Source organism: Lipotes vexillifer, unplaced genomic scaffold, assembly GCF_000442215.2.
Source record: "Lipotes vexillifer unplaced genomic scaffold, Lipotes_vexillifer_v1.1 scaffold1383, whole genome shotgun sequence".
NCBI classification, from domain to species: Eukaryota; Metazoa; Chordata; class Mammalia; order Artiodactyla; family Lipotidae; genus Lipotes; species Lipotes vexillifer.
The window spans coordinates 134,817-157,816 of record NW_006797683.1 but is presented as its reverse complement, the minus strand read 5'-3'; the positions used below and the strand labels follow the sequence as shown (position 1 = coordinate 157,816).

At 34.8% G+C, this 23,000-nt stretch overlaps 1 protein-coding gene across 1 annotated transcript in view; it reads left to right on the top strand.

Moving 5' to 3' along the window:
* Positions 1 to 23,000, top strand: part of ADAM32 (ADAM metallopeptidase domain 32) — a 184,217-nt gene that overhangs the window by 132,011 nt on the left and 29,206 nt on the right. Inside the window, exons 14-18 of the mRNA XM_007469793.1 lie at positions 246 to 351; positions 711 to 891; positions 4,686 to 4,769; positions 20,988 to 21,087; positions 22,220 to 22,379. Coding sequence (XP_007469855.1) covers positions 246 to 351; positions 711 to 891; positions 4,686 to 4,769; positions 20,988 to 21,087; positions 22,220 to 22,379 — 631 coding nt within the window. The remainder of the gene's footprint in view (positions 1 to 245; positions 352 to 710; positions 892 to 4,685; positions 4,770 to 20,987; positions 21,088 to 22,219; positions 22,380 to 23,000) is intronic.

The following is a 23,000-nucleotide window of genomic DNA, read 5'->3' as shown; positions in this document are numbered from 1 at the left end:
CTGTAGCTCTCCCCTATCCTCATAATATCTTTTGTGATGAAAATGACTGAAAATGAAGTAAAAGGAGAAATAACCATGAGCATTACTTTTCACTTTAATCATTTCTTTTTTTTTACGTCACTAGGAAACTTTTGAATAGATGATAATAATAGAGAAAACAGCATAAGAAACATAAATATATGAGGAAATTGAGGAAGATGGAAAAAAAGGAAGTTTTAATCCAAATATATTTCTAACTTTGACAGGTTCAAAAAATGCTCCATTTGCCTGCTATGAAGAAATACAGTCTCAAACTGATAGGTTTGGGAACTGTGGTAGAGAAAGAAGCAGATATAAATTTTGTGCATGGAGGTATGTTATGCAAATATTAAAGATAATCTCTCTTGTGTTCTGTAAGATTCTTTTTTTAGTTTTTCTCTATATATGTCATTCATTCCAGTGGTTTCAAGTATCACATGTGTATGGGAGTAAATCTGAAATCAAAATCTCTAGCCTTGGCATCTTTCTTGTGCTACAGGCTTATTAAGCCTGTATCAATGGCTTTACTTTTTACTTTAAATGTTAGCATTAAAGTGTTACATTTTCCTTAGATATATTGCCATAAATGGAGAACCATTGTTTATTTTTACTTTTTTGTCAAAGAAAGCAATCTGATGCATTCCTAATAAATGCCTAATGCATAATAATCATATAATTTCTTATGTTTGCAGGAATCTTATATGTGGCAGATTAATTTGCACCTACCCCTTTCAAACTCCTTTCCTTCGAGACGGTGCTTCTGTGATTTATGCTTTTGTACGAAATACTGTATGCATAACTATGCACTACACAACGACAGATGGAGAAGATCCAATGATGGTCAAAAGTGGCTCTATTTGTGATACTGGGAGGGTAAATGACTTAAAATCTATTTTTAAAAATCTAGTTTTATTAATTCCTTTAATAAATATTGCAGTTAATTACTAGTGCTTTGTAAACTTAAATATTTGGTTAAGGAGAAAATGAATAAGCTTCAGTTGGTCTCTGAGGGAAATGAGAGTTGTTTGATCCCCATTAGAATTCCAGTGTTGTGAGCAAGGAAAATCCAAGTGTTCTGGGGCTGGAGTGGGGAAGAGAGAAATCTTGGGAATACTTGTACTTGTAGTTAAATATTCCATAACATGGAAATTCACTTTTCTTCTTGGAGAAGAAAGAAGAAATCCCACTTAGTAATATATGTCTCTTTGCGGCCCAGTAGATAAGAGCACAACTTAGATGGGGCTGCTAAGAATCAGTCTTCACCTCTTAGTTTTTGACATTTTGAAAGTTACCTAACCAGTCTGAGATATCACAACTGTATGTAAAGTGGGGATAATAATAACATTTACTCTATGGAGTTATTGCAAAGATTAAATGAGATAATAGTATAAAGTGCTTAGCACAATGCCCAGCACATAGTAAGAGCTAAATATAGGTTGGCTATTATTATTTATTGTTATTATAATTTGTTATCTATGAGACTAACCAACCAAATCTGGAGAAAACAATAGAGGGAATAAATTTACTTCAAAATCTCTACATTCTAAAAGGAGTTGTTAGACACACCACGGAGGCCAAGAACTAATGAGAAGACTGAACACGTTAAAGGCTTAAAAGGGTTAGGGTGTTGGGGTTTAGAAAGGGTTTTGTGAGGCCATTTCTCTGAAGAGTGTTGTGATTTCATGTTTGAAAGGAAATCATTTTCACATACATTATTTCATTTTAACCTTGAAACAAATCTCAAATAGTTTAGAAAAAGTATTATTGTACTCATTTAAGAAAACTGCAACTTAGGGAAGTTGATATTGCTAGAAATAAGGGAGTTGGGAATGTATCCTTAATCCTCTGATTATTATACTTTATACTTAAAAGAATTAATATTTGGATGTTTAATACATTCCATAATAGAATGTTAGATATCTGTAGTATATTTTAATGAAAACTTCTAATATCTTTCTTAGGAACTCGAATAATAGCGCATATTTAGTGAAACTCCTGATTATTGAACTGATTTTCTTTCTATGCAAACTTTCAATATGTGCAGTAATACAGAATATTATTTAAAATGTGCTCTTAGGGATGGCTTTGTTAGATTTCAAGCTATTGTAATTAAAAGTGATTATTTGATTCTGATTTTTTTTATGTCAGTCTTGTTTCATTTGTTTTTCCCATTTCCCTGCCCTGAATCATTTTTTTGGACTGTTTTTAAAGGACAATTTTAGAATCACAATAAAACGGAAAGTATGTTAGAGGGATTTCCTACACGCCCTCTTGGCCCCACACAGGCATGTCTTCCCCGTTACTAACATCACCCACCAGTGTGGTATGGTTGTTACAATTGATCAACCTACATTGACACATGCTTATTACACAAAGAAAATAGTTTACATAAAGCTATTGTACATCCTATTAGTTTCTGACCTATATTATTTTCCTTCTCTCTTAAGAACTTCTTTTAACATGTCTTGCAAGACAGCTCTCTTAGCGAAAAATTCCCTCCATTTTTGTGTGTCTGAAAAAGTCTTTATCTCTCTTTTACTTTTGAAGGATAATTTTGCAGTGTATAGAATTCTATATTCTAAGTTGGGGATTTTTTTCTGTCAATACTTTAAATATTTTACTCCACTCTTCTGACTGCCTGGTTTCTGAGGAGAAGTCAGATGTAATTCTTATCTTTGTTCCTCTATAGGTACGGTTTAAAAAAAAAAATTTGCTCTTTTCAGAATATATTCTTTGATTTTCTGTTTGAACACAATATGCCTAAGTGTAGGGGTTTGTTAGTTAGTTTGTTTGTTTGGCATTTATCCTGCTTATTGTTTTCTGAGATTCCTGGAACTGTGGTTTGGTGTCTGACATTAATTTGGGGGAAATCCTTAGTCATTATTGTTTCAAATATTTCTTCTGTTACTTTTTCTTTTTCTTCTGACATTTCCATTACATATATGTTATACCTTTTATAGTTGTCCCATAGTCCTTGGATATTCTGTGTTATTTTTTTGTCTTTGTTCTTTTTGCTTTTTCATTTTCAAGGATTCTGTTGATATATCCTCTAGCTCAGAGATTCTTCCCTCAGCTATTTCCAGTGTACTAATGAGCCCATTAAAGGCATTTATTCATTTTTGTTACAGTGTTTTTTTTTTTTTCATTCCAGCATTTATTTTTATTTTTTTCTTAGGATTGCTGTCTCTCTGCTTCCATGTCCCATCTGTTCTGGCATACCGTCTACTTCATCTATGAGAGCCCTTAGCGTATTAATCATAGTTGTTTTAAACTCCTGGTCTGATAATTTCAGTATCCATGACATGTATGGTTCTGATACTTTCTCCATTTTTCCAATTGTGTTTTTTAGCTTTTAGTATATAACCTTATCTGTTTTCTTGAGAGCTGGACATGATGAACCAGATAAAAGAACTGCTGTAAATAGATCTTTAGAAATGTGGTGGTGAGGTGTTGTGGGAAGGGGAAGTGTTCTTTAGTCCTATGAACAGGTCTGAGTCTTTCAGTGAACCTGTGCCTCTGAACTGTGAACTTCACAAGTGTTTCTCATGTTTTTTCTCCTCCCTTAGATGGGACAGGATGGCTGGAGTGGGCTGGAGTTGGGTATTTCTCTTCTTACACACGGAAGGTTAGAGCTGACTGAAATTGGGTATTTCCCTTCCCCCAGATCAGTTAGGCTCTGATAAAACATCACCAGATTAGGCTCTAGTTAACTAGTTTCTCCTGAGGGCAAGCCTTGTTAAGAACAGAGTGCTCTGGCTACTTCAAAATGGTTCCTTTTCCCCTCCTCCTGCCAGAATACAAGAAAATTTTTTCTCTAATATTTACTGTGAGAACCTGGCTGAGCTCCTGGATGTACATCTCACAAAATTGTGGGGCTCTCCTGGAGTTCCTAACTCTCAGAGGTGTCTGTATTGAGCCTCCAGCAATTCATCAATTACAGTTCAGGTTTTCCGACGCTGGCACGGGTACCTGAGGAGGTTTCCGCTTGTGAATCTTTTCTCTGGTAAGCTGTGACTCCCTGTGTTCGCTTGTCTGTCTCTCCAGTTTGGGGGCAGTGGTTTGCCCCCAAATCACTTCTTTTATGGATCCTAAAAGAGTTGTTGCTTCTTCAGTCTGTTCAACTTTTTACTTGTTGTTAGGATGGAGTGTCAACTTCCAAACTCCTTAAATGGGGAACCGAATACCAGAAGCCTGAATCATTTCTTTAAAATTTATTTTAAAAAATAGACTTTATTTTTTAGGGAAGTTTTAGGTTCACATCAAAAGTTGCAGAAAGTACAGGGAGTTCCCATAACCACTTACCCCACAGAAGTGCAGACACCTACACTATCCACAATCCTACACTATTACATCATCCTCACCCAAAGCCCATAGTTTACATAAGACTTATTGGAAAAATCCCCAAATATTTGTAGCTTACACTACACATTTCTAAATAACACTTATGCCAAAGGAGAAATCTCAAGAGAAATTGAAAAATATTTTTAATTAAATGAAAATGAAAATACAACATATAAAAATTTGTGGGTTACAGCAAAAGCAGTACTTAATGGAAATTACTGCATTGAATGTCTGTGGTCTTATGTTATAAAATTACTGATGGTAATGTTACAATAACTGTACTCCTCTAACTCAGAAAAAAAAATTTTGTATGTGTTTCTCTTTAGATTTGTGTAAATCGTGAATGTGTAGAATCAAGGATACTTGCAGACAGATCATATAAGTGTTCACTAAAGTGCAATGGACATGGAGTAAGTAAGCACATGATTTGTGTTTTCCCAAATCACCTCTCTTGGACACTTTTCAGCATCATTCGTTAATTTATTCAATGTTTATTGGGTTCCTACTTTGTGCTAGGACATGTATCTACTTAAAATGTGGGGCTGAATTGGGTTACTAAATTTGTAGCCATATGTTTTAGAAGACATTATACAGAATTAAATTGCTGATGACTCTAACAAATTTATTATTACAGTTGGGCACTTTTCAGAGGTATTAAATATTCCAATAAATACATTAACCTGTTCGTTATGGGAAGATAATTAAGCTAAAGTTTGTGTGTCTATGAATATATAGGGTGGGGGAAAACTATTGGTTTTATCCCTCATTTTGTAATAGACTTTTCTTTTTTTCCCCCAATGAGGCCAATTTACTTCCCATACCAAAAAAGTAAAAGTGCAGTGGATAGAAGGTTGGATTGTCAATCTCAAGTGATAGTAGAACACCCCTATTTTATTTTTATTTATTTATTTTTTAATTGCAGTATAGTTGATTTACAATGTTGTGTTAGTTTCAGGTGTACAGCAAAGTGGATCAGTTATACATATACATATATCTGTTATTTTTTAGATTCTTTTCCCATATAGGTTATTATAGAATACTGAGTAGAGTTCCCTGTGCTATACAGTAGGTCCTTATTAGTTATTTATTTTATATACAGTAGTGTGTATATGTTAATCCCAAACACTTAATTTATCCCTCCCCCACCTCCTTTCACCTTTGGTAACCATAAGTTTGTTTTCTACATCTCTGAATCTTTCTGTTTTGTAAATAAGTTCATATGTACCATTTTTCAGATTCCACACATAGGCAATATCATATGATATTTGTCTTTCTCTCTCTGACTTACTTCACTTAGTATGATAATCCCTAGGTCCACCCATGTTGCTGCAAATGGCATTATTTCATTCTTTATTATGGCTGAGGAATATTCCGTTGTATATGTGTACCACATCTTCTTTATCCACTCCGCTGTTGATGGACATTTAGGTTGCTTCCATGTCTTTGCTATTGTAAATAGTGCTGCAGTGAATATTGGGCTGCATGTATTTTTTCTTTCTTTTTAAAACTTTTAATTTTATATTGGAATATAGTTGATGAACAATGTTGTGTTACTTTCAGATGTACAGCAAAGTGATTCAGTCACACATATACATGTACCTATTCTTTTTCAAATTATTTTCCCATTTATGTTGTTACATAATATTGAGCAGAGTTCCCTGTGCTATACAGTAGGTCCTTGTTGGTTATCCATTTTAAATATAGCAGTGTGTACATGTCAATCCCCAACTGCCTAACTATCCCTTCCCCCGACCCTTCCCCACCGGTAACCATAAGTTCATTCTCTAAGTCTGTGAGTGTTTCTGTTTTATAAATAAGTTCATTTGTATCATTTCTTTTTAGATTCTGCATATAAGCAATATCATATTTCTCTTTCTCTGTCTGACTTACTTCACTCAGCATGACAGTCTCTAGGTCCATCCATGTTGCTGCAAATGGCATTATTTCATTCCTTTTAATGGCTGAGTAATATTCCATTGTATATATGTACCACATCTTCTTTATCTACTCCTCTTTTGATAGACATTTAGGTTGCTTCCATGTCTTGGCTGTTGTAAATAGTGCTACAGTGAACACTGGGGTGCATGTATCCTTTCGGACCATGTTTTTCTCCAGAGATATGTCCAGAAGTGGGATTGCACGATCGTATGGTAGCTCTATTTTTAGTTTTTTAAGGAACCTCCATACTGTTCTCCATAGTGGCTGCACCAATTTACATTGACACCAACAGTGTAGGAGGGTTCCCTTCTCTCCACACCCTCTGCAGCAGCATTTATTATTTGTGGATTTTTTTGATCATAGCCATTTTGCCTGGTTTGAGGTGATGTCTCTTTGTAGTTTTGATTTGCGTTTCTCTAATAATTAGCGATGTTGAACTTCTTTTCATGTGCCTCTTGGCCATCTGTATGTTGTCTTTGGAGAAATGTCTATTTAGGTCTTCTGCCCATGTTTTGATTGGGTTGTTTTCTTTTGATGATATTAAGTCGCACGAGCTGTTTGTAAATTTTGGAGACTAATCCCCTGTTGGTCACATCATTGGCAAATATTTGCTCCCATTCTATGGGTTGTCTTTTTGTTTTGTTTATGGTGTCCTTTGCTGTGCAAAAGCTTTTGAGCTTATTTAGGTCCCATTTGTTTATTTTTGTTTTTATTTCCATTACTCTGGGAGACAGATCAAAAAAGATATTGCTTTGATTTATGTCAGAGAGTGTTCCACCTATGTTTTCTTTTAAGAGTTTTACAGTGTCCTCTCTCACATTTAGGTCTAATCTATTTTGAGCTTATTTTTGTGTATGGTCTTACAGAATGTTCTAATTTCATTTTTTTACACATAGCTGTCCAGTTTTCACAGCACCATTTATTGAAGGGATTGTTTTTCCTCTATTGTATAGTCTTGCCTCCGTTGTCACAAATTAATTGACCATAGGTGCATGGGTTTATTTCTGGGCTTTCTGTCCTGTTCCATTGATCTGTAAGTCTGTCTTTGTGCCAGTACCATACTGTTTTGATGACTGTAGCTTTATAATATAGTCTGAAGTCAGGGAGCTGATTCCTCCAGCTTTGTTTTTCTTTCTCAAGCTTGCTTTGGCTCTCCAGGGTCTTTGTGTTTCCATACAGATTTTAAGATTTTTTTTGTTGTTCTAGAACTGCAAAACATGCCATTGGTATTTTGATAGGGATTGCATTGAGACTGTAGATTGCCTTGGGTAGTATAGTCATTTTGACAATCAGAGAACATGGTATATCTTTCCATGTGTTTGTGTCATATTCGATATCATGCCTCAGCATCTTACAGTTTTTGGAGTACAGGTCTTTTGCCTCCTTAGGTAGGTTTACTCCCAGGTATTTTATTCTTTTTGATGTGATGGTTAATGGAATTGTTTCCTTATTTTCTCTTTCTGGTATTTTGTTATTAGTGTATAGAAATGCAACAGATTTCTATGTGTTAATTTTGTATCCTGCAGCTTTACTGAATTCATTGATGAACTCTAGTAGTTTTCTGGTAGCCCCTTTAGGATTTTCTATGTATGGTACCATATCATCTGCAAATAATGACAGTTTTACTTCTCTTCCAATTTGTATTCCTTTTATTTCATTTTCTTCTCTGATTGCTATGGTTAGGACTTCCAAAACTATGTTGAATAATAGTGGTGAGAGTGGACATCCTTGTCTTATTCCTGATCCTAGAGGAAGTGCTTTCAGCTTTTCACCATTGAGTATGATGTTAGCTGTGGGCTTGTCATATATTGCCTTTATTATGTTCAGGTATTTTCCCTCTATGCCCACATCCTGAAGAGTTTTTATCATAAATGGTGTTGAATTTTGTCAAAGGCTTTTTCTGGATCTACTGAGATGATCATATCGTTTTTATTCTTCAATTTGCTAATGTGGTGTATCACACAGATTGATTTGTGGATACTGAAAAATTCTTGCATCCCTGGGATATATCCCACTTGATCATGGTATATGATTCTTTGAATGTTTTGTTGGATTCGATTTACTAGTATTTTATTGGGGATTTTTGCATCTATGTTCATTAGTGATATTGGCCTGTAACTTTCTTTTTATGTGATATCTTTGTCTGGTTTTGCTATTGGGGTGATGGTGCCCTCACAGAATGAGTTTGGGAGTCTTCCTTCCTCTGCAGTTTTCTGGAAGAGTTTCAGAGAGTATGTGTTGACTCTTCTCTAAATGTTTGGTAGAATTTGCCTGTGAAGCCATCTGGTCCTGGACTTCTGTTTGTTGGGAGTTTTTTACTTACAGTTTCAATTTTAGAACTTGTGATTGGTCTGTTCATATTTTCTATTTCTTCCTGGTACAGTCTTGTCCATTTCTTCTAGGTTTTCCATTTTATTGGCCTGTATAGTCTCTTATGATCCTTTGTATCTCTGTGGTGTCAGTTGTAACTTCTTTTTCTTTTCTAATTTTATTGATTTGAGACCTCTCCTTTTTTTTTTTTACTTTTCCTTGATGAGTCTGTCTAAAGGTTTATCAATTATGTTTATCTTTTCAAAGAACCAGCTTTTAGTTTCATAGATATTTTCTGTTGTCTCTTTGTTCTGATTTCATTTATTTCTGCTCTGATCTTTATGATTTATTTTTTTCTACTAACTTTGGGTTTTGTTTCTTCTCCTTTCTCTAGTTGCTTTAGGTGTAAGGTTAGGTTGCTTACTTGAGATTTTTTTTCCCCTGCTGTATGACTGTATTGCTATAAACTTTCAATATTTCATTTTATGAGCTGTTTGTATACTTTGGAAATTAAGCCCTGTTGGTCACATGGTTTGCAGATATTTTCTCCCATTCTGTACGTTTTATTTTCATTTTGTTGATGGTTTCTTTTGCTGTGCAAAAGCTTGTAAGTTTGATTAGGTTTCATTTGTTTATTTTGTTTCTATTTCTATTGTCTTGGGAGACTGACCTAAGAAAACATTGGTACGCTTTATGTCAGAGAATGTTTTGCCTGTTATCTCTTCTAGGCTTATGTTTAAGTGTTTAAGGCATTTCAAGTTTAATTTTTTTATGGTTTGAGGCTGTGTTCTAACTTCATTCATTACATGAAGCTGTCCAACTTTCCCAGCACCACTTGCTGAAGAGACTGTCTTTTTTCCCATGGTATATTCTTGCCTCCTTTGTCAAAGATTAATTGACTATAACTGTGTGGGTTTATTTCTGGCCTCTCTTCTGTTGCATTGATTGATATATCTGTTTTTGTGCCAGTTCCACACTGTTTTGATTACTGTGGCTTGGTAATATTGTCTGAAGTCTGGGAGGATTATGCCTCCCGCTTTGTTCTTTTTCCTTAGGGTTGCTTTGGCAATTCTAGGTCTTTTATGGTTCCTTATAAATTTTAGGATTATTTATATTTTCTTAATATATGCATTTATTGTTATAAACTTCTAAGAGCTGCTTTTACAGAACCCCAGTTTTTGTCTGTGTTGTTTCCATTTTTATTTGTTTTAAGATTTTAAAATATCCTTTCTAATTTCTTTCTTGACCTATTGTTTGTTCAGGAGTGTGTTGTTTAATTTCTACATGTTTGTGAATTTTCCAGCTTTCCTGCTGTTGATTTCTAGTTTCATATCGTGTTGGTCAAGTAGATACTTTGTATGTTTTCAATTTTCTTAAATTTGCTAAAATTTGTATTGTGGCTTATATGACCTATCCTTGGTAATGTTCCATGTACACTTGAGAAGAATATGTATTCTGCTGCTCTTGGGTGGAATGTTCTATATGTATCTGTTAGGTCAATTTGGTATGAAGTATAGCTCAGGTCCAGCATTTCTTTGTGATTTTTTGTCTGGATTATCTTTCCATTGTTGAAAGTGGAGTATTGAAGTGTCTTACTATTATTGTCTTGTTGTCAATTTCTCCTTTCAGTATTTGCTTAGTATATTAGGTGCTCTGATGTTGGGTGTGTATATTCACAATTGTTATATCTTGCAGAGTTGACCACTTTATAATTACATAATGATCTTCTTTTTGTCTTGTTACCATTTTTTGGCTTAAAGCCTTTTTTTGTCTGATATAAGTATAGCTACCCCGTCTTTCTTTTGGGTTCCATTTACGTGGGATATTTTTACATCTCTTTGAGGCTATGTGATTCTCTTGAAGGCAGACTTAGTTGGGTCTTGTTTTTTCATCCATTCAGCCACTCTGACCTTTGATTGATTAATTAATTTCATGTATTAGGGTAACTATTGATATGTAAGTACTTAGTAATGCCATCTCTTTCATTACTTTTTGGCTGTTTTTTGTAGTTTGTTTTAGTTCCCTTATTCTTTTTTTCCTTCTCTTTTTGCCTCTTTATGAATTCATGACTTTCCATGGTGGTATGCTATGATTGCCCTCTGTTTATCCTTTGTGAATCTACTATAGGTTTTTGCTACATGGTTACCATGAGGTTTACATAAAGCATCTTATAGATAAAACAGTCCATTTTAAGCTGATTGTAACTTAACTTGGATCACACACAAAAGCTCTACCCTACTATCTCCCCCTTTTTTGTTTTTGATGTCAAAATTTACTTCTTTTCATATTGTGCATGCATTAGCAAATTATAGTAAGTATAGTTATTTTAATACTTTTTCCCTTTAACCTGTATACTGTTGTTCAGTAGTTAACACACCATTCCCTTACAGATTTCGTTTTTAAAATCTGTGTATTTACCTTTGTGAGTGTGTTGTTTGTTTTCATGTTACTAATTATCATCTTTTTATTTCAGGTGGAAGAAATTCTTTCAGCATTTCTTGTAAGGCAGGTATAGTGGTGATGAATTTCCTCAGTTCTTGTTTGTCTCGGAGAGTTTTTATTTCTCTTTTACTTTTGAAGGATATGTTTGCCAGTTAAAGTATTCTTGACTGACTTTTTTATTCTTTCAACACACTGAATATATCATTTTATTCTGTCCTGGCCTGTACCTACTGGGTTTCTATTTGTAGATTACAATCTTTTTTTTTCTCTTGCTTTATTTTACGATTCTCTCTTTGTCTTTGATTTTTGTCAATGTAATTATAATACATCTTGGAGAAGGTCATTTTGCATTGAGATAATGGAGTGATCTATTTGCTTTGTGACTGGATGTTTCAGTCTCTCCCAATTTTGGGAAGTTCTCAGCTATTATTTTTTTAAATAGACTTTCTGCCCCCTTTCCTCTCTCTGTTTTCCTTTTGGAACTCCAATTATTCTAATATCTGTATGTTTGATGGTTTCCCATAGATCACATATGATTTGTTTTCTCTTTTTCAGTATTTTTTCTTTGGCTACATTGACTGGGTTATTTAAAAATTCCTGTCCTTTAGATCACCAATTCTATCTTCTGTTTGGTCTATTCTGCTGTAGATGACCTATTGCATTTTTCTTTTTATTTATTTCATACTTCATCTCTAGAATTTCTTTTTGGTCCTTTTTTATCGTTTCTACCTCTTCATTAAATTTCTCATTTTATCCACGTGTTTATCCTGATTTTTTTGACTTGTATGTCTGTTGATTCTTATAGGCAGTTGAGTTTGTAAAAACAGCTAGTTTGAATTCTTTATCAGCTAAATTGATAAATTCTGTATCTTTGTGTTCAGTTACTGGAGTATTACTGTTATCTTTTGGTAATGACATACTTCCTTGATTCTTTATATTCCTTGCAGTTTTGCATTGCTTTTTTTATATTTGAAATAGTAGTCACCTCCTTAAATCTTTACTAGTTGTCTTCAGGTGGGAGATTTTATTCACTGGTCTTGCTTATGTCTAGGTCTTTCTCCAACTTTATGGATATCTCTGCTCCACATTTCTTGTTCCGTTTTGTGGCAGAATTTTAAGTTTGTGTGTCTTCTATGGTTCTTAAAAACTCACTAAACCATCTGCTGGAAACCTCTCTTTTGTTTTCCAGAAGGTGTGCTACAGCTCATGATTGTGCTTTCTCCTTTGCCCAAGGACACTGGCCTGATTTTCTGAGGGCACCCCATGTCTACCAGACCTTGCTCTTGCCACTGAACTCAAATTTGCATACAAAGAGCAGGCCAAAAAGTGGGGGGAGTTGTTGGTTTAGCACTTGGGGCATTGGAGGTGACTGTGGGTCAGGTGGTGGTGAAGTTCTTGAACCTTGGGTGAAGTTCTCACAAGTTCTCACAGCACCTCATGGACAGGCTTTCTGCTGGAGTACTGAAAGCATTCATCAGGAACCATGTCCCTTTAATGCCCTTTGATATTCTTATCTGCCTCTTTCCAGATATCTGTCCCCCAGTCATAGAGGTGCTGTCTCGGTACTCTGGGTGCTATGGGAAAGAAAGAGATTTCTCCAGCTATGTCCTGTATAGCTGGGTTAGCTTTGCACTCACTCACTGCTTTCCCTTTCCCCTGAGAGGTCACTGCTGGCTAGTTCAGCCTCATGCTGTGTCACATTGAGGGAGGGGTGGTGCTGGAAAAGTTACTCTTACCCTTTCCAATGTGTCCAAACTTATTTATTTATATATTTGCTCCAAAGGAATTCAGGCATCTATTACCAGGAAGGTCAGACTTCTGCAAGGCTCTCTTGTCCATGAGTGTCTGCCCAAGTCAGCACTCTCCAAGTTTTCCCTGACTACAACCAAGAGAGGCTGAGGCCTATTCACTGGCTCCTGCTTCTTCCACAGCCTATACTGAGGTCTGTCTGCCTATTACCTGATGCACAGGTGGGAAAGACTCCTCCTGGGTCCCTTGGTGTATGGTGCTTGATCCTACAACTTGCACAGAGGTGCTTTTGTTCAAAGATGAATGCCAAAATTTAGTTGTTGAACAGAGGAGCCAAAAAGAGAGACATATTATGCAATCATGATGCTTTCATTACTCCCAAAGTCAGTTTTATTTCTTCCTTTCCAATCTATGTACTTTTTATTTTCTCATTGCTTCTTCCAATATGATGTTAAAAAGGAATGGTGAGAGGGGACTTCCTTGCTTGGTGCCCAATCTTAGCAAGAAGGCTTCTAATTTTACCATTAAGCATAATGTTATTGTAGGTTTTTTTTTTTAAAGATATTCTTTATCAAGTTGAGGAAGTTTTATTTTATTAACAGCTTTCTAATGGTCTTTTATCATAACTGGCTATTAAATTTTGTCATATAATTTTCTGTAACTGTGGTATGATCATATGATTTTTATTCTTTAGCCTGTTGGTTTATGATGGATTATATTAACTGATTTTCCAAATGTGGAACAATTCTTCCGTATTTGAGACAAAATTCACTTGGTTGTGGTGTATATTTCTTATACGTTGTTGGAATTGATTTGCTAATATTTTGTTGAAGATTTTTGCATCTTCATTCATGAGAGATATTGGTCTGTAGTTTTCTTTTCTTATAATGTCTTTGTGTTTTGTATTAGGGTAATGCTGGCCTATAAAATGTGTTAAGAAGTATTCGCTCTGCTTCTAACTTCTGAAAGAAATTGTAGAGAATTAGTATGATTTATTTCTTAAATGTTTGGTAGAATTCACCAGAAAATCCAGCTGGACCAGTGCTTTTTGTTATGAAAGGTTCATTATTGATTCAATTTATTTAATAAATGTAGGCTATTCATATTGTTTATTTTTGTATGAATTTTGTCATATTTTGTCTTTCAAGGACTTGGTTTATTTCATCAGTGTTATCAAATTTGTTGGCATAGAGTTTTTGATATTATCCCTTTATTATCTTTTTAATGTCCATGGGATCTGTAGTAATGTCCCCTCTTTCATGTCTGATATTAGTAATTTGTGTCTTCTCTCTTTTTTCTTAGCCCAGTTAGAATCTTCTCCATTTTATTGATCTTTTCAGAGAATCCACATTTGGTTTTGTTGATTTTCTCTATTGATTTTCTTTTTTCAAGTTCATTGATTTCTGCTCTGTTAATTATTTTTTCTTTGCATATTGATATTAATTTACTGTTCATTTTCTAGTTTCATAAGGTAGAAGTTTATATGATTGATTTTAGATCTTTCTTGTTTTCTTATGTATGCATTCAATGCTAGAAATTTTCCTTTAAGGACCTCTTTTGCTGCATCACATAGATTTGATAAACTGTATTTCCTCTTTCATTTAATTCAACATATTTTAAAACTTCTCTTGATATTTCTTCTTTGACTCATGTGTTATGTAGAAGTGTGTTGTTTAATTTTCAAGTATTGGGGAAGTTTCCATCTATTTTGCTAGTGCTGATTTCTAGTTTAAAGGCATTGTGATCTGAGAGCAGACATTGTATGATTTCTCTTCTTTTAAATATTGGTAAGGTGTGTTTTATGGCCCAGAATGTGGTCTGTCTGGGTTCCATGTGAGGAGAGAAGAATGTATATTCTCCTGTTGTTAAATGAAGTAGTGAGTAGATGTTAATTATATCCAGTTGATGGTGTTGTGGATTTCAACTGTGTCCTTACTGATTTTCTTCTTCCAGCTGGATCTGTCCATTCCTGACAGTGGGGTGTTGAAGTCTCCAACTATTACAGTAGATTCATCTGTTTCTCCTTGTAGTTTTATTGGTTTTTGCCTCATGTAGTTTGGGGCTCTTTTGTTAGGCTGCCCCTCAGGGTGAAGCTTCAAGAAAAGCAAATAAGCCTGTTCGATAGAAAGGCCTGTGGTATATTTCAGTCTTCTGTCTTGGTGATATGCCCTGGGGGTGGTTGCCAGCTCAAAACTGTCTTTCTGTTTATTACAGCCCCCTGGGAATCATGAATGCAAGTCCCACTGGCCTCCAGAGCCAGGAGATCAAGGGGTATCCCCTAAGCGGGAATTTCAGAATCCTGGGTGCTACATGCTTGCACAAGCTCCTTCCTGGGAGATCCCAGTGACCTGTAAAGAGGCAGGGATAGAGCACAAAGTAGGTGTCCACTGGCCTCTGTCTTTGGAGAGTATTTCAGTAGCCCCCTAGATGTGTTAAATTATACATATATATTCATATGTTTAATAACCATGTGTTGATCAGTAAATTATCTATTCCTGCCTTTTGCCCATTGGTGTCTAAGATGTGGTTCCATATATATTATTCATTTGTCAAATATGTATAATGGCTGTTTTATTTTCTTGACCTATCCTCATACCAGTATAATATTTTTACATTTTATAGCTATTGGTAAAAATCAAATATTTATATTGATATGGCAGATTTTCTAATAATCCCATTTTTGGATTATTTATTCAAGTCTTTGTTATTTTCAGGATAGTTTTATGTTTTCTTCACATGATGTTGCATATCCTTGTTAAAATTATACGTATCACATAGTTTTGTTACTGGTGTGATTAGGGATCTTTCCTCATTACATTTACTGTGTAAGAAAGTTAATGATATTTGCATATTCATTTCTATTCAGGCAACTTACTAAACTATAGAAAATTTTTGAGGTTTTTGGTAGACAGTCATCTCTTGAAAGTAACAGTAACAGTAAAATTACCCATTTATTTCTAGTGGCTGTACTTTCAGTTTTTTCTATTGCTTTATTATATTGACTGGATCTTAAAGGGAAATTGAAAATAATAGTGGTTATTTCCTAGGTACCTTGGAAGTCAGCCTTGCCCTCTGATGCAATGTGTCTCAGATTCTTCTTGAGTTATCCAGCCCTATTTATGTAATCAATCACTCTGAGAAGCTCTGGTACTTTTGAAAAGGAGATGATATTCAAGACCATAATTAGATCCCTAGGGGTACACACTGTATTTTTTTTCACATGGGGAGAGACACAGTGGAGAAACAGTGAGGCTACTATCCACTGTTTTTAAAAGAATTACCCTTTTCTCAGAAGTTCATGGATTTTTTGGAGTATGGAAGAATACATGGATATTTAATCACAGCTTTGCCATAAACAAGTAGAAAACTGGAAAGAAATGTATGAAACAACAGTTTTCAGATACTAGACAATAGGCAGCATAGGGCTTTATTCCCTGAGAGAAGGGAAACAAAAGAGATGTGATTCCCTGGCTCTCCTATTGTCAGGGTTTGGACTGCAGCGCCTTGGGTGGGATCTGGACTGAGTGCAGGCTCAGTAGCTTGAGGAGAAGGAGATTGCCGTTATGAGAGATTAAAGTGGTTGGAATCTGTGAGGCAGTATTCCAGGGAAGAAGCATTGATATGCAGGAAGAGGTTCAGAAATTAGCACAGAGGTCCTTATGGGTCTATTGATGAAGATCAAAGCACACAAGACCAGGGAAAGAATGACAGAACTGTTAAGCTGAACAATTATCAATGTTTACAGAAGGCTGGGAGTTAATTTGAGTTACAATCAGTCAGAGTAAAGAGGTGTTTTTGAAAACCTGGGACATTCAGTAGAGATCCCAGAAGAGTCATGCTTTACTAGTAGCACTAAACTAGCCTTAGAGAAAAGGATATTCTAAATCTGCCCTATCAAAGTTTTAAAACAAGCCTTGATCAAGCTGTTCTGCAAGTAACTTAACTGCCTGCCAGCACCAATATGGCAATCTTTAAAGGAAAACAACACATTCTACAATATGATATTCACAGTATCCATCATAACATTTTAGAAAGTAACAAACATACCAAGAAGGAGAATTATGTGACCCATACCAGGAGAAAAATTTAGTCAATAGAAGTAGACCCGGAAGTGTTAAAAATGATGTAATTAGTTGACAGGGATTTTAAAAAGCTATTACAAATATTCTCATGGATTTAAAATAAAACATTAACATGGTAAGAAGAGAACGGGGAGATACAAAAAAGCATGTGGAATTTATAGAAATAGGAAAACACCATAACTGAAATGAAAAATTCTTTGGATGGTATTAACAGCACAGCTGACAAAGCAGAAGAAAATGTCCGTGAACTTAAAGATAAGGCAATAGAAACTATTCAAACTGAAGCAAAAAACGTAAAAAAGACTGAAAATAAAATGAATCAGTGACCCATTAGATGCTGTCAAATGGTTCAGCATATGTGTAATTAGTGTTGCAGAAGAAGAGAAAGAGGGGAGGCTAGAAAAAATTTTAAGGAATTTTCAAAATTTGATAAAGCATGAACTCAAAGTTCCAGGAAGTTCAATAAATCTCAAGCCAGAAAAACACAGATACACACCAAGACAACTTATAATCAAATTACTGAAATCAACAATAAAGGGAGTAGTTTTTTTTTTTTTTAGGCTGAAGAACAACTTTTATTTATTAAGAATGAATAATGATATATAATAATGAAAATAATAATCAAGAACTAATAATGTATCAAGAAGAAGGATTATTACTGACTGATACGCATAACTGAAAAGCCCAAGCATGGCTAGATTCCAAGACTCAGATGATGCTGTCAGGATTCTGCCTCCCTCCATCCCTCGATTTGGCTCCCTTCCCTCTAGGATTCACTTTCATGCAGACTCTCCACACATGTGGTAGTAAAAGTGGCATTCAGCAGTTCTAAGTTTAAATCCTACCAGCAGTAACTCTGAGACAAATAGCTTCTCTTTCTAAAGGGTTCCAATACATTGACTAATTGGCCTGATCCGGTTCATGCACCAACCTCTGGGCATGGAAAGTGTGACGCATGGAAGCTGGGCAGGGTCACGTCCCACAGTAACCACACTGCCGATTTATAAAGGATTCATTTCCCCCAAGAAAATTTCAGATACTGTCGCCCGCTGAATAGTGTAGATTCTGGGAAGAAAAAAATAGCGGATGTGTTCATTACTATTATCTTAAGACCATAACCACTTAACCATATTTCTCAGTTAAAGAGGTTTACTGAAATAGCTATGTGTGTGATGGTTAAACTATTACATTGAAAAGGGACATTGAGTGATTAAGTCTACACCAATGTATTCATGAAGGTAGTCTCAAATGCCCACAAACAATATTGAACACAAGAACAAATGCTCAACTTTGGCTTGTCACAATAATAAATGGCAATAAAAAATATACAAAGGACCAAGAGCAGAGATTTGAGGCCTAAAATCCATATCTATACTATGATTTCTACTCAACCAAGGTTGATTGAAACAGGTAGCTTCCAATTAATAAAAGAGGTGGTTGCTTTAGTTATAAAAAGATAAATTATTGGTGTTCAGTCAATCCTATTCATTCCGAAACAAACATGAAAGCAAAATGTTCTTTTGTCCCCATTTTTTCCCTTAACAATTTCAAAGCTACAGAAACACTGAAGACTATTACAATGAACATCCACATACCCTTCACTTAGATTTAACATGATTAACATTTTGCTGTACTCGCTTTCCCTAATAAAGGGAATATTTTAAATGTATTCGGAGGCGAAAGGTACATTGCATCTGGAGGAACAACGATAAGAATGACTCCAGGCTTCTTATCAGAAAATATGTAAGACAAAAAAAATTAAATGACGTCATTTAAGTGTGAGAAAAAACCTGTCATTTAGTGTTCTATATCCAATGAAAATATTTTAAAAATTAAGGATATAAAAGAATTTTTTCAGATATAAAGATCTGAGAGAATTTGTTGCTAGAAGATATGCACTAAAGGAAATATTAAACTATGTTCAGATGGAAGGAAAATAATGTCATATGGAAATGTGGATCTACACAAAGCAATGAAGAGTGCTGGAAATGAAAAAGATGTGGATAAATATAAAATAGTGTATTTCATTTAAACTTTTAAGAAGACAATTGACTTTTTAAAGTAAACACAATAATAATGTATTCTGGCATTTATAGCATATTTAGGCGAAGTTGTTTGTTTTTTCTATTGCTGTGATTTTCATTTGCATTTCTCTTATGATTAATGGTGTTGAGCATCTGTTCATATTCTTGGTGGCCATTTGTATACCATCTTTGGAGAAATATCTACTCAAGTCCTTTGCCCATTTTAAAGTTAGGTTATTTGATTTTTTTTGTTGACTTGTAGGAGTTCGTTGTATATTCTGGATATTAACCCTTTATCAGATATATGGTTTGCAAGTTTTCTGTTCTGTAGGTTGCCTTTTCACTCTGTTGATTGTTTCCTTTGATGCACAAACATTTGTAAGTTCATTGTATAGCCATTTGTCTATTTTTACTTTTGTTGCTTGTGCTTTTAGTGTCATATCCAAGATATCATTGTGAAGTCCAATGTTATGAAGGTTTCCCCCTATGTTTTCTTCTTGGAGTTTTATAGTCTTAGGTCTTACATTTAGGTATTTAATCCATTTTGAGTTAATCTTCATATATGGTGTGAGATAAGGGTCCAACTTCATTCTTTTGCATTGGGTATCTAGTTTTCCGAGCACCATTTGCTGAAGTGATTCTCCTTTCCCCATTGAGTGGTCTTGCACCCTTGTCAAAGCTCCTTTGACTAGATCAGTAATATGTTTACCAATAACAGTAACTGAATAGATAAATGGAGATATGGGAAAACTCTTTTTTATAGTATAAACAATATAGAAGGAATAATGGAGTTAAATAATTATCAATGGATGCTAAAACTAGTGGGTGAAAGTTTTACGAGGACCCAGATACTTTCATAATCTCACAAGTATCTCCTCACAAATTGCTTATTAATTACAAATGGAGGCATGGTAACTTACAGTGGAAAAAACTTGGAAGACAGCACCTTAACCAAGTGATCCAAAAGTAACAACACAATATTATGACAAAGTGACAACATGGTGTCTCCTGAGAAGGACGAAATATTTCTGTGAGGTATTTCACAGTAGACATACACATACACACACAACAACATGAAGGTTATGTGATAGAGCTAAGGCAATGGATACCCCAAACAGAATACTTTTTTCCTGTACATTTAAGCCATAAAATTAGATTCATGTTCTTAAATTGAGATCTTAGAAATTGAGAGATGTTTTATATTATTTTGAGAAGTAGCATAGCATAGTGGTCAAGGGCAGAGACTCTGAAACCAGATAGCTTCAGTTTAAATCCTGTCTCCATCACTTACTAGCCATGTGACCTTTGGCAAGTTAAATATGCCTCAGTTTATTCATCTGTAAAGTAGGAATAATAATAGTCCCAACCTTATAGGGCTATTGTGAGGATTTGATGAGTGAATCTATATAAAGTGCTCAGAATAGAGACTCACACATAGTGAGCACCATAAAGTTGTTTGCTATTATTAATTAATTAATTACAGAAATTAATTATCTGATGCCCTCTTGGAATACAGAAAAACCTTTGCTTAAAAATCAAACAAACAAAAGCTAACAAATTAAACAAACCTGATCCTGGTCAAGGGCAGTATTATGCTAGTACATGTTTACCAACTGGTGTGAGGAAGGGTAAAGTCCTCATTTGTAAGTACAGATACTTCAAACTACCCCATGATGTCACTGAACTTGGAGATGGGAAGAGATGTTACACACTCAGCCCTGGGAGCTGATACTGGCTGGCTCTAACACACCACTGGAATGGTCTCATTTTCATTAGAATTTATGTAGGTGTTTCTGAAATTGCACACTAAATTTTCAGGTGAACATTTGAAGGTGTTAAATTTTCCAGGTGCAAATATTGTGTGCCTCACTTTACAGCTGCTTTTTAGCGTGTGTGTGTGCGCGTGTGTGCACTTTAGGCTAAAAAACCAAGCATTCAATTTGTAGAATTCTCTCTCTAAATAAATCAAATAAAATTACACTAGATGAAAATACAAAAGTAAGCTTGGTGATCCATCTGATAATTTTACTTTCTATGAGAGAATATTTTTAAATGATCATTTGAATTAAAAAAATGATTCTAGGTGTGCACTTCTGAGATGACGTGCAACTGTTCTAGTGGCTACAGCCCTCCAGATTGCCGAGCGCGCTCCAGAATATCTTCCAGATTGCCTGGGGGACAGGGCAAGTATCTATCTCTTCTTGTATCCAGTTAATAAAATTCTCAAATTGCTTACCTTCACAAAGACAAAGTTCGATTTTTGACACTTTGAAAGAAACCAGTATTTGTAATTAAAAGGTAAATAGGCTGCCTCAAGAAATAGATGCCAAATATGCTTTCTTAATCTTGCTTTTTGTCCTAATATTAATTTTGAATATGATTGAAGTTGAGGGTATCTTTTAAAATTTTTACTTACTTATGTCTGACTTTCTCCTTTAAACTATCTTTCAACCTTTTCCCCCTTTTATGCCTGATCCTGTGGTCTCAGCGCTATACAAACAACACACCCTGTGTCCAGCACTGTTAATATGTGTCTGTTATAGAAGAAATAAAGGAAATAGAAGATATGTTTTTAGTCTGGCGTTTATAGTTTAAATGATAAAAATCTATTAATTGCTGCTAAAGAGATGACAGAAGGGGCTAAAACAATATTCTGTTTGTTCACCATGACTTTAGTTTTCGTCATTCATTCATTGATTTAGCAAATATTTATTGAATTCCTAATATATACCAGGTGCTCATCATATGGCACTAGGCATGTACAGTAAGCAAAACAAAGTCCCACTCCTCATGGAATTTAAAGAATACCCAGTGCTAACTAGCTGCAGAATTAGGATTAGGAATCAAGTCTCCTATTTTTTATGGCAGTGACGTTTTAGTAGCACTGCAGTGACTCTGCATGTAAAAACAGATCCCTAAATGTCAAAGAGCCAACAGTCTAATAAAGAAAAACAGGATATGCACAGATATAGTGGAATTCTGTGATAATGCACCTTGTAACAATGCAAGTCTGTTGGATAACCTTACAAACAGATTATATATCATAGAAGTTTTGGGGTCCCACTTATAGTGGGATTTTGCTGTAGCTGCTGTATAATGTAGAATACGTTGGAACTTTCTGGAACTTAGTTTCTAGTCTTTTAGAATGAGAGTTTATAGAGATAGTCTCAAGTATTATGATTCTAATATTATTTTTCCATGTTCCTTGAATAACAATAAAATTAAGAACATTGTAATTAGTTTGCTGTAACTTGAAAGTAAAAGTAGGCAGCTTAATTTTTTTACTCTGATTTTTTAATGTATTTTTATTTTTAGGTTTAATCAAGGAAAGAGGTTTTGAGAAGGCTGGGAAGAAGCAGTGGCTTTTGGGTATCTACATTGCTTTACCTGTTCTCATCGTAGCAACCATAGTAGCTGTTTCATGGAAGCCTTTGAAAAAGTGGTTCAGCAAGAAAGAGGAACCCCAAAGTAGCGAGTAAATTGAATTTGTGTTCTGAAGTTAAACTTTAGTACCATTTAAATCTAGTCACATATAAGGAAATATTATGAGCAGCCATAATACTTTACATTTTACAGGAATTTTGAATGCTACATCAGTATCTCATTTAATTATTTGAGATAGTTTTGAATATCCTTATTTTAAAGATGCAAAAATTTTGGAATGTGGTATTAATGACTTGCCAATGTCATCGCCTTGGTAATTGAGAGAGGAAGAACTAAAATGTATCCATATCTATTGCTTTCAAGTGCCCAGTGATCCGTGTCACCTACAGGAGAAGTACCAGAAGTATTTATTTGTAATGCAGATTTATGAGCCATATCACAAATGAAATGTTTCAATTTGCATTGCTGCCTCATGTAAGAAATAATTTTAAAAATATTCTCTGGGAAAAGTCTTCAGAAAGCAAATTTATAATTTAGTATATAAAATATTTTTATTTAAAAATATAGTTCAAAAGCAAAGACAGAACAAGGTGACAACCATTTGCCCACCACTGGAAATAAACATGAATATTTTGTTTCTCTTATGAAATAAACCGCTGTATATACAGCTGCAATCCCCATCTCCCTCTCTGCGGAGAACAGCCTCTGCACT